General features: G+C 49.4%; 1 protein-coding gene across 1 annotated transcript in view; it reads right to left on the bottom strand.

The window, feature by feature from the left end:
- The window catches only part of NIN (ninein), a 133999-nt gene that overhangs the window by 31018 nt on the left and 90640 nt on the right, over window positions 1-12341 (bottom strand). The window contains 5 exon segments of the mRNA XM_060261416.1: window positions 6-128; window positions 4465-4578; window positions 8961-9176; window positions 10895-10964; window positions 11498-11620. Coding sequence (XP_060117399.1) covers window positions 6-128; window positions 4465-4578; window positions 8961-9176; window positions 10895-10964; window positions 11498-11620 — 646 coding nt within the window.

The raw sequence follows: 12341 nt of genomic DNA, 5'->3' as shown, positions 1-12341 counted from the left end.
CTCACCTTCTCAGTGGATCTGTTCAGCTCTTCACTGAGGGCTTCCTTCTCTTCCAGGAGCTTCTCGTTTTGCATGACGATGCTGGAAATTTCATTCTGGAGATCGGAGAGGTCTGGGCACTGGAGCAGCTGTGGGAGGCACACACTTTTCAACACTTACAGTTTATCCATAAGAACGTAAGAGAAGCCATGCTGGATCAGGCCAATGGCCCATCCAGTCCAACACTCTGTGTCACACAGTGGCCAAAGAAACCAGGTGCCATCAGGAGGTCCTTCAGTGGGGCCAGGACAGTAGAAGCCCTCCTACTGTGCCCCCCCCCACAAGCACCAAGAATACAGAGCATCACTGCCCCAGACAGAGAGTTCCAACAATACGCTGTGGCTAATAGCCGCTGATGGACCTCTGCTCCATATTTTTATCCAATCCCCTCTTGAAGGTGGCTATGCTTGTAGCCTCCACCACTTCCTGTGGGCAGTGAATTCCACATGTTAATCACCTTTTGGGTGAAGAAGTACTTCCTTTTATCCATTCTAACCTGACTGCTCAGCAATTTCATTGAGTGTCCACAAGTTCTTGTATTGTGAGAAAGGGAGAAAAGGACTTTTTCTCTACTTTCTCCATCCCATGCATAATCTTGTAAACCGTTATGTCACTCTGCAGTCGACGATTCTCCAAGCTAAAGAGCCCCAAGCGTTTTAACCTTTCTTCATAGGGAAAGTGTTCCAAACCTTTAATCATTCTAGTTGCCCTTTTCTGCACTTTTTCCAATGCTGTAATATTCTTTTTGAGTTGCGGTGACCAGAATTGTACACAGTATTCCAAATGATCGATAACAACCAAGTGATCCAGGTTATCTTGCCCCACTGGTGTTTTAGGGTACCCTCCCATAGGTAGAAGAAGAAGATGATATTGGATTTATATCCCGCCCTCCACTCCGAAGAGTCTCAGAGAGGCTCACAATCTCCTTTCCCTTCCTCCCCCACAACAGACACCCTGTGAGGTAGATGAAGATATTGGATTTATATCCTGCCCTCCACTTCGAAGAGTCTCAGAGGGGCTCACAATTTCCTATACTTCCCCCCCCCCCACAACAGACACCCTGTGAGGTAGATGAAGATATTGGATTTATATCCCGCCCTCCACTCCGAAGAGTCTCAGAGAGGCTCACAATCTCCTTTCCCTTCCTCCCCCACAACAGACACCCTGTGAGGTAGATGAAGATATTGGATTTATATCCTGTCCTCCACTCCGAAGAGTCTCAGAGAGGCTCACAATCTCCTTTCCCTTCCTCCCCCACAACAGACACCCTGTGAGGTAGATGAAGATATTGGATTTATATCCCGCCCTCCACTCCGAAGAGTCTCAGAGTGGCTCACAATCTCCTTTATCTCCCTCCCCCACAACAGACACCCTGTGAGGTGGGTGGGGCTGGAGAGGGCTCTCACAGCAGCTGCCCTTTCAAGGACAACCTCTGCCAGAGCTATGGCTGATCCAAGGCCATTCCAGCAGCTGCAAGTGGAGGAGCGGGGAATCAAACCCGGTTTTCCCAGATAAGAGTCCGCACACTTCACCATGACACCAAACTGGCATACGCTAGGGCTTTTGCGCTAGTTAGAAGGAAAGTTCTCAGTGCTTGCTTTGTGTTTGCGTGTGTGTGTGTCTGTGTGGAGGGGAATGAATTTGCTTCAGTTGCTGTAACACATGGATCTAGATACATTGCTTGAGTATCTGGCTATTTAGAATGCCCACACTCTGAAGGGGTTTTTTTTGGGGGGGGGGTTCCAGGGACGGTGGAATGAAAGAAGTAAATCATTATTATTGTATGGCATTGTGTGCAGTATAGCCAGGAGGTCCTAAGACCGTCTGGCAGCCTGAAGTTTTAGCTCTTTTAGAGTTAGGCACGACCAGAGGGCAAACTAGATTTGCTTGTTTCGGGTTGAGAGAGCGCTGGAAGAACAGTGACTTGACCCAAGGTCGCCCAGCAGCTGCCTGTGGAGAAGGAGCGGGGAATCGAACCCAGTCCTTCAGATTAGAGTCTGTCGCTCTTAACAACTGCACCACGCTGGCTCTGATGGAAAAGTTAAATACAGATTAAAAAGACAGGTTTTAAAATTTAAGACTGAATCACTAAAGATTTGCAGGGTTATATGCAAGTCATCAAGGGGGGTGTGCGCGGATGTGTGCGTGCGCGTCCAGTTTGGTGCAGTGGTTGAATGCGTGGAGTCTTATCTGGGAGAACCGGGCTTGATTCCCCCACTCCTCCACTTGCAGCTGCTGGAATGGCCTTGGGTCAGCCACAGCTCTCTTATCTGGGAGAACCGGGTTTGATTCCCCATTCCTCCACTTGCACCTCCTGGAATGGCCTTGGGTCAGCCATAGCTCTCTTATCTGGGAGAACCGGGTTTGATTCCCCACTCCTCCACTTGCACCTCCTGGAATGGCCTTGGGTCAGCCATAGCTCTCTTATCTGGGAGAACCGGGTTTGATTCCCCACTACTCCACTTGCAGCTGCTGGAATGGACCTGGGTCAGCCAGAGCTCTCTTATCTGGGAGAACCGGGTTTGATTCCCCCCTCCTCCACTTGCAGCTGCTGGAATGGCCTCGGGTCAGCCAGAGCTCTCTTATCTGGAAGAACCGGGTTTGATTCCCCACTCCTCCACTTGCAGCTGCTGGAATGGCCTTGGGTCAGCCATAGCTCTTTTATCTGGGATAACTGGGTTTGATTCCCCCCTCCTCCACTTGCACCTGCTGGAATGGCCTTGGGTCAGCCAGAGCTCTCTTATCTGGGAGAACCGGGTTTGATTCCCCACTCCTCCACTTGCACCTGCTGGAATGGCCTTGGGTCAGCCACAGCTCTCTTATCAGGGAGAACCGGGTTTGATTCCCCCCTCCTCCACTGGCAGCTGCTGGAATGGCCTTGGGTCAGCTAGAGCTCTCTTATCTGGGGGTACCGGGTTTGATTCCCCCCTCCTCCACTTGCACCTGCTGGAATGGCCTTGGGTCAGCCACAGTTCTCTTATCAGGGAGAACCGGGTTTGATTCCCCCCTCCTCCACTTGCACCTGCTGGAATGGCCTTGGGTCAGCCACAGCTCTCTTATCAGGGAGAACCGGGTTTGATTTCCCCCTCCTCCACTGGCAGCTGCTGGAATGGCCTTGGGTCAGCCAGAGCTCTCTTATCTGGGAGAACCGGGTTTGATTCCCCACTCCTTCACTTGCAGCTGCTGAAATGGCCTTGGGTCAGCCAGAGCTCTGGCAGAGGTTGTCTTTGAAAGGGCAGCTGCTGTGAGAGCCCTCTCCAGCCCCACCCACCTCACAGGCTGTCTGTTGTGGGGGAGGAAGGGAAAGGAGATTGTGACCGCTCTGAGATTCTGAAATTCAGAGTGCAGGGCAGGATATAAATCCAATCTCTTCCTCCTCCAAAGCCAGTTTGGTGTAGTGGCTAAGTGTGTGGACTCTTATCTGGGAGAACTGGGTTTGATTCCCCACTCCTCCACTTGCACCTGCTGGAATGGCCTTGGGTTAGCCATAGATATTGTAGGAGTTGTCCTTGAAAGGGCAGCTGCTGTGAGAGCCCTCTCAGCCCCACCCACCTCACAGGGTTTCTGTTGTGGGGGGAGAAGATATAGCAGATTTAGGGGAGGGACCGTGGGCTCAGTGGTACAGCATCTGCTTGGTAAGCAGAAGGTCCCAGGTTCAATCCCCGGCATCTCCACTAAAAAAGGGTCCAGGCAAATAGGCGTGAAAAACCTTAGCTTGAGACCCTGGAGAGCCGCTGCCAGTCTGAGTAGATAATACTGACTTTGATGGACCAAGGGTCTGATTCAGTATAAGGCAGCTTCATATGTTCATATATGTTGGGTCTGATTCAGTATAAGGCAGCTTCATATATCTTCTTTGTGGAATTCACTGCCACAGGAGGTGGTGGTGGCCACAAGTATAGCCACCTTCAAGAGGGGTTTAGATAAAAATATGGAGCACAGGTCCATCAGTGGCTATTAGCCACAGTGTGTGTGTGTATATATAAAAGTTTTTGGCCACTGTGTGACACAGAGTGTTGGACTGGATGGGCCATTGGCCTGATCCAACATGGCTTCTCTTATGTTCTTATGTGACACAGAGTGTTGGACTGGATGGGCCATTGGCCTGATCCAACATGGCTTCTCTTATGTTCTTATGTGACACAGAGTGTTGGACTGGAAGGGCCATTGGCCTGATCCAACATGGCTTCTCTTATGTTCTTATGCCTGGGGAAGTGATGCTCTGTATTCTTGGTGCTTGTAGGGCAACAGTGGGAGGGCTTCTAGTGTCCTGGCCCCACTGATGGACCTCCTGATGGCCCCTGTGTGGCACAGAGTGTGTTTTTTTGGCCCCTGTGTGACACAGAGTGTTGAACTGGGTGGGCCATTGGCTTGATCCAACATGACTTCTCTTATGTTCTTATGATGCTCTGCACCGAGCCTTACCTGTTGTACCTTCTCCAGTTCTTGTTTCAGGCAAAGGTTGTCTTCTTCCAAGGCACAAGCCTCACCCCTGAGATGACGGAGCTCCACCTCCAAGGACGAGACCAGCACGGATGACTGGAAGCAAAAAAACCCAACAGGAAGTCAAGGTCCAGGGAGGAATCTGCTAACAGGGTTTGCAAGTGCATTATGGGTGAGCAGGAGAGAGACTTTGTGTTGAGCAGGGAGGAGGAAAGATGGACTTTCTCATCTTGACTTGAACTATGTCAGCCATGTTTTAGGCTGCTGGTGAGCAAGAGAATCACAGAATCATGGAGCTGGAAGGGGCCTCCAGGGTCATCTAGTCCAACCCCCTGCACAGTGCAGGAAACTCACAGATACTTCCCCCTAAATTCACAGGATCTTGCTGTCAGATGGCCATCCAGCCTCTGTTTAAAAACCTCCAAGGAAGGAGAGCCCACCACTTCCTGAGGAAACCTGTTCCACTGAGGAACCGCTCTAGCTGTCAGGAAGTTCTTCCTAATGTTGAGCCGGAAACTCTTTTGATTTAATTTCAATTCACTGGTTCTGGTCCTACCTTCCGGGGCCACGGAAAGCAATTATTTATTTATTTATTTATTACATTCAATTTATATCCCGCCCTCTCCGCAAGCGGACTCAGGGCGGCTCACAACATCATACAATACAATCAGTCCAATAAAACATATAAAACCATAATTTACTTATTTCAGTTTTAAAACCATGCTATGGCGCTGCTTCAGTACAATAGAAGCGGTGTTGAATTCTCGACTGTGATCGCCAGCATTCTATAAGATGTCCGGTGGCAGCCCTTTTTCAATTAAACAGCAAAAGCCTGCTTAAACAATTCGGTCTTACAGGCCCTGCGGAACGCAGACAGATCCCGCAGGGCCCTTATGGCTTCTGGAAGGGTGTTCCAAAGTTCTGGTGCTGCCACCGAGAAAGCCCTGGATCTCGTTACACACAACCTGGCTTCTTTTGGCCCAGGGGCAGACAACAGATTTTTTGTCCCTGATCGCAGTGCTCTCTGGGGGATATATGGGGAAAGGCGGTCCCGTAGATAGACAGGTCCCTGACCATAAAGGGCTTTAAAGGTTAATACCAACACCTTGAAGCGAACTCGGAACACAACAGGCAACCAGTGCAGCTCTCTCAGCACTGGCTGAATGTGCTCCCGTCGCGGCAGCCCCATTAACGGCCGTGCCGCAGCGTTCTGCACTAGTTGTAATCTCCGGGATAGCATCGAGGGTAGCCCCATCTACGGAGCATTACAGTGATCTATTCTTGAGGTGACCGTAGCATGGATTACCGTCGCTAAGTCGTTGCGCTCAAGGAAAGGGGCCAGCTGCCGCGCTGCCACACCATCCTCTCTATGACAGCCCTTCAAGGACTTGAAGATGGTGATCCTCTCACCTCTCAGCCGCCTCCTCTCCAGGCTAAACATCCCCAGCTCCTTTGACCTCTCTTCATAGGACTTGGTCTCCAGACCCCTCCAAGGAAGGAGAGCCCACCGCCTCCCGAGGAAGCCTGTTCCACTGAGGAACTGCTCTAAACTCACGAACACCTCCCCCTAAATTCACAAGATCTTCATTGCTATCAGATGGCCATCCAGCCTCTGTTTCAAAACCTCCAAGGAAGGAGAGCCCACCACCTCCTGAGGAAGCCTGTTCCACTGAGGAACTGCTCTAAACTCACGAACACCTCCCCCTAAATTCACAAGATCTTCATTGCTATCAGATGGCCATCCAGCCTCTGTTTCAAAACCTCCAAGGAAGGAGAGCCCACCACCTCCCAAGGAGGAAGCCTGTTCCACTGAGGAATCAAAGAATCATAGAGTTGGAAGAGACCTCCAGAGTCATCTAGTCCAACCCCCTGCACAATGCAGGAAACTCACAAATGCTTCCCGTCCTCCACAACCCCAGTGACCCCTGCCCCATGCCCAGAAGATGGCAAAAAACCTCCTCTAGGATCCCTTGCCAAACTGGTCTGGATCAAATTCCTTCCTGACCCCAAACTGGCGAACATCATTTCCCTGGGCGTGTAAGAAGGGGCCACAAGAACGAAGCACCAACGCAACCCTTCCTGCCCCACCTTTCACGATCTGCCTAAATTCACAGAATCAGCATTGCTGTCAGAGGGCCAGCTAGCCTCTGTAGAAGAACCTCCAAAGAAGGAGAGATCATAGTGGAGTACTGTCTTGGATCTGACACTGATGCTTACATCTCCCGAAAATTCCAGTCATTGCCCCCGCAGCAAAGAAAATACGTGCCAAGGTGGCAATGTGAAGGGATTATCTGTAGACTTATGGGTATATCTCCATCGTTATTGCTGCCATATTGCATTTGTTGTTATACCCATTTGCTTTGCATGATACTTTGTACGTTCATTAACTTCTAGTTTACTTTGCTGTTCCTTGAGATTTCTGTAGACTTGCAACAGCCAATGGCTAATTACAATAAACGAACGGAGAACTGAACTGAGTACTACAGTATCTGCTATACGTGCAGAAGGTCCCAGAAGCAACCCCTGGCATTTCCAGCTCAAGGTCTCAAATGTCAGGTATAGAATCATAGAGTTGGGAGGGACCTCCAGGGTCATCGAGTCCGACCCCCTGCACAATGCAGGAAACTCACAAATACCTCCCCCTAAATTCACAGGATCTTCATCGCTGTCAGATGGCCATCTAGCCTCTGTTGAAAAACCTCCAAGGAAGGAGAGCCCACCACCTCCCGAGGAGGAAGCCTGTTCCACTGAGGAACTGCTCTAAACTCACAGATACCTCCCCCTAAATACACAGAATCCTCATTGCTGCCAGATGGCCATCTAGCCTCTGTTGAAAAACCTCCAAGGAAGGAGAGCCCACCACCTCCCGAGGAGGAAGCCTGTTCCACTGAGGAACCACTCTAAACTCACAGATACCTCCCCCTAAATTCACAGAATCCTCATTGCTGTCAGATGGCCATCCAGCTTCTGTTTAAAAACCTCCAAGGAAGGAGAGCCCACCACCTCCCGAGGAAGCCTGTTCCACTGAGGAACCGATCTAAACTCACAGACACCTCCCCCTAAATTCACAGGATCCTCATTGCTGTCAGATGGACATCTAGCCTCTGCTTCAAAACCTCTAAGGAAGGAGAGCCCACCACCTCCCAAGGAGGAAGCCTGTTCCACTGAGGAACCTCTCTAACAGTCAGGAGGTTCTTCCTAATGTTGAGCCGGAAACTCTTTTGATTTAATTTCAACCCACTGGTTCTGATCCCACCTTCTGGGGCCACAGAAAACAATTCTGCACCATCCTCTAGTCTAGATGACAGCCCTTCAAGTCCGTGAAGATGGCGATCATATCACCTGTCAGGGATGAACACATGAAGCTGCCTTTATACTGAATTAGGCCCAACAAGGTTGGTGTTCCGCTCACAGGCAACGGCTCTCCAAGGTCTTAAGTCTGAGAAATTTAAGTCTTTCGCATCGCCTCCTACCTAGTCCTTCTAATAGGAAATGACAGGGATTGAACCTGAGATCTACTGCATGTACAGTTGATATAGTACTACTCAGCTATGGTCTTTCCCTTCTACCACTGAGCCATGGCATCTCTCCTGGGGAAAGAGTTTTCGCTGACCAAGAGAGCAGCTGCCAGTCAGAGCAGGCGACACTGAGTCAGACAAGCCAATGGCCTGGCAGCTTCACCTGCTCATGTGCCCTTTACTTAGAGATTCAGCTTCTACAGACTATCTAGAGGGGGCAAAATCTGAAGCTCCCTAAGGATAGCAACTTTTAAGAAGAAGACGACGACTGCAGATTTATACCCTGCCCTTCTCTTTGAATAAGAGACTCAGAGCGGCTCACAATCTCCTTTATCTTCTCACCCCCCCCCCCCACAACAGACACCCTGTGAGGTGGGTGGGGCTGAGAGGACTCTTATAGCAGCTGCCCTTTCAAGGACAACTCCTGCGATAGCTATGGCTAACCCAAGGCCATTCCAGCAGCTGCCAGTGGAGGAGTGGGGAATCAAACCCGGTTCTCCCAGATAAGAGTCCGCACACTTAGCCACTACACCAAACTGGCTTTGGAGGAGGAAGAGATTGGATTTATATCCTGCCCTCCACTTTGAATTTCAGAGAGCAGTCACAATATCCTTTATCTTCCCCCACAACAGACACCTTGTGAGATGGGTGGGGCTGAGTGAGCTCTCATAGCAGCTGCCCTTTCAAGGACAACTCCTACGAGAGCTATGGCTGACCCAAGGCCATTCCAGCAGGTGTAAGTGGAGGAGTGGGGAATCAAACCCAGTTCTCCCAGATAAGAGTCCGCACACTTAATCACTACACCAAACTGACTCTCTTAAGGCCCCATATTGCTGATTTGGGAAGAGGCACAAGCCCAGAACAAAGTCATGGCTTACCCAAGGGCATTTAGTATGTTCATGGCCGAAGTGAAATTTGAACCTGGCACTCCCTTTTTACTCAGCCTTGCTTTATCATTACCTGGATTTTACATTTCTCCATTTCTGCCTTGAGTCGAGAACACTCTCTCCCCCATTCTTCGGGTACACACTTCTCAGACTCTCTTTCTCTTTGCCGGCGTGTCCTCAGCAGCTCCTGGTTAAGATCTGGCGTGTCCACCTGGCTGGGGGAATTCTTTTGGCCCAGATCAGTGTTTTCTGCTTCCAGCTGCTGATTCCTGGCTTGCAGTTCCAACACCTGATTGGAGAACAGGAGCTGGTTGGGAAAGCAGCAGAATCAAAGAACAAGTTTTTTCCTAGGCGGTACATGGAGAACTCCAGCCGGTAAAGTGGTTGTGGGATAGACTCAATGTGGACTCAAGGAGATGGTCACTGCCCTTTTCTGCTCTTGTATCATATTCCTCTTCCTACCAGCAGTCTCTGATGCTACAGGATTAGCCAAAAAATAGAACTATATGACAAAATACAGGAGATGATGACATCTGTAGTGGTGTAGTGGTTAAGTGTGCAGACTCTTATCTGGGAGAACTGGGTTTGATTCCCTACTTCTCCACTTGCAGCTACTGGAATGGCCTTGGATCAGCCATGGTTATCGCAGGAGTTGTCCTTGAAAGGGCAGCTGCTGGGAGAGCCCTCTCAGCCCCACGCACCTCACAGGCTGTCTGTTGTGGGGGGAGAAGATATAAGAGATTGTAAGCTGCTCTGAGTCTCTGATTCAGAGAGAAGGGCAGGGTATAAATCTCCAGTTGTCTTTTGCAATCTTCTACACAAAGAGAGTAGAAGTGGGCATTTGGCTCTATCCAAGCAGAAAAAAAACAGTTGGAAAAAAACTTACTGGTATTTATTGGCTATTCTTTCAACTGGATATAGAGGGGTGTGTGTTTATCTTTGGCTATAAAGCATAGCCAGTCCCGCATAATTCCCCCCAAATTAGGGATTATTTAGGAAAACAGGATAGCCAAAGTTAAACGGCATTTAAAGAGAATGTACGCCCCCTTTAAATGCCATTCTGGGTGAAGCTGCAGCTTCACAAACACATTTAAAAGGACTGCAACACTTTTTAAATGCCTCCAGCTCCACTGTAGCCTATGGGGACTATAATAGTCAATGATACTCATAGACCAGGGGTGGCCAATGGTAGCTCTCCAGATGTTTTTTTGCCTACAACTCCTATCAGCCCCAGCCAGCATGGCCAATGGCTGGGGCTGTTGGGAGATGTAGACAAAAACATCTGGAGAGCTACCGTTGGCCACCCCTTCCATAGGTCATAATGGGGAATCTATCTAGGGGCGTGGGGGGGCTGTCTGTTTTTTGAGGTAGGGGCATAGCTTTTACTCAAAAGACCCCCCCCAAAAAAAGTTTCAGAAAGATTGGACTGGGGGTCCAATTCTATTGAACCCCAAAGAAGGTATCCTCTATCCTCCATTATTTCCAATGGAGGGGGGGGAAGTAAAAAAGCAGGGGTGTAGATCATAAAATCATAGAGTAGAATGATAGAGATGTCAAATCTGAAAGTCTCCGCAGTAGAAACCGAAGGGGGGCATTTTTGCAGAAGTAGTGCCACAGTGGCTGTGCCAGCACAATATATCCAAGCAAGTGGGGGGGGGGGGAAGGTACAAGCAAAGCGCAGACAGTGCATATTTTATTGTATTGATTGTATTTGTGTTAGGTTTTCACAAGGCTTTTTTTTGCATCAGGAAATCCTTTGCATATTAGGCCACACACCCCTGTACTAAGAGCCCTGTAAGCTCTTGGAGGATTGGTAACATCATGGGATGTGGTTTAATACGCAAAAGAGTTCCTGTTACAAAAAAAGCCCTGGATTTTCATGATGTGACCTTCCCTGAGGCAGGACGCAGGAAGAGTGAGATACAAACCTAACAAATCCAGTCTAGTCACAGTCAGAAGTATGTGTGTGTGTGTGTGTGTGTGTGGTTGGGGGGGGGGGAGCCTTACCTGCTTCTTCAGATTTTCAGCCATCTTCTGCGCTGCCGCTTTCTCTTTCCGCGCAGTCTCTATTTTTTGCCTAAAACATCCACAATAAAAATTGTTCGACATACAGTAACAGCTTCATTGACTTTCAGCAAGCGATGGGGGGGGGGGGGGGCGGAGTGAGGAAGTCATGGAAATGGCGCAAGCCCTCTCACAACAGCTTAAAATGAAGACTGAAGACTGAAAACCACAAGGAATGCACAAGGAAACCACAAGGAAACCACAAGGAAACCACAAGGAAAACCACAAGGAACCACAAGGAATGCAAAAGGTTGTCCAGGCTCTGAACCCTACCTCAAAAAAAAAAACAAAAAAAAAAAACCCAGCTTCAGCACTGACCAAGGATTATTCTGTGTCCAGTTTAGAGTTGCCAACTTTCAAGTGGGGGGGTAGAGATCTCCCAGAATTACAACTCGTCTCCAGCCAAAAGAGATGAGTTTTCCCTGAGGAAATGGCTGCTTTGGAAGTGTATGCTCCACCCCGCTGATGTCATTCCCCTCCCCTCCCCAAACCCCACCGTGCCCAGGTACCCTGTCCCAAAATCTCTAGGAATTTAAAGAGACTTACCAGAGTTCTCGAGAGCCATTCAATTCCCTCAGTCTCAGGCCTGAAAGTTTCCCTTCCTCATTCAACAAACTGATTTCTTTCCTTAAAATGGTGTTTTCTTCTCTGAGGCTCTCAGCCTCACACCTGTGGCACAAAAAAAATGGACATGCTGAGGGACTTAAAATTCCTGAGAATTCACCCAGCTCCGCTCTGTGCACCAAACAGCATGATACTTATTATCTACACTGACCCGTTTAAAAACCTCCTACTTTGAGGGACTCTTCTCCACTTTAGCACATCTTTTGAGGATTCCCCAGAGCAGTTCCCATGGAAACCCCATGTGGCCCTCCACTACGTGAGATGGGAAGCTGGACTAGATGGACTCCTGGTCTGATCCAGAAAGGCTCTTCTGATGTACTGATGAAGGCCTCTGCCTCTGTGTCCTGTTGTTGTCCCTCCAGAGGAACTGGTTGGCCTCTGTGTGAGACAGGATGCTGGACTAGATGGACCACTGGTTTGATCCAGCAGGGCTCTTCTTGTGTTCTTATGAAGGCCTTGGACTCTATGCCCTGTGGTTTGCCATCCAGAGAAATTGGCTGGTCACTATGTGAGATAGGATGCTGGACTAGGTGGATTATTGGTCTGATACAGCAGGGCTCTTCTTGTATTCTTATGCAGGCCTCGACCTCTATGCCCTGTTGTTGGCCCTCCAGAGGAACTGACTGGCCACTGTGTGAGACAGGAGGCTGGACTAGATGGACCCTCACTGGTTTGATCCATCAGGGCTCTTCTTGTGTTCTTATGAAGGCCTCGGCCTCTATGCCCTGTTGTTGGCCCTCCAGAGGAACTGGTTGGCCACTATGTG

Source organism: Heteronotia binoei, chromosome 21 (genome assembly GCF_032191835.1).
Source record: "Heteronotia binoei isolate CCM8104 ecotype False Entrance Well chromosome 21, APGP_CSIRO_Hbin_v1, whole genome shotgun sequence".
NCBI lineage: Eukaryota > Metazoa > Chordata > Lepidosauria > Squamata > Gekkonidae > Heteronotia > Heteronotia binoei.
The sequence above is the reverse complement of the archived record's forward strand: the minus strand, read 5'-3'. Positions and strand labels throughout refer to the sequence as shown.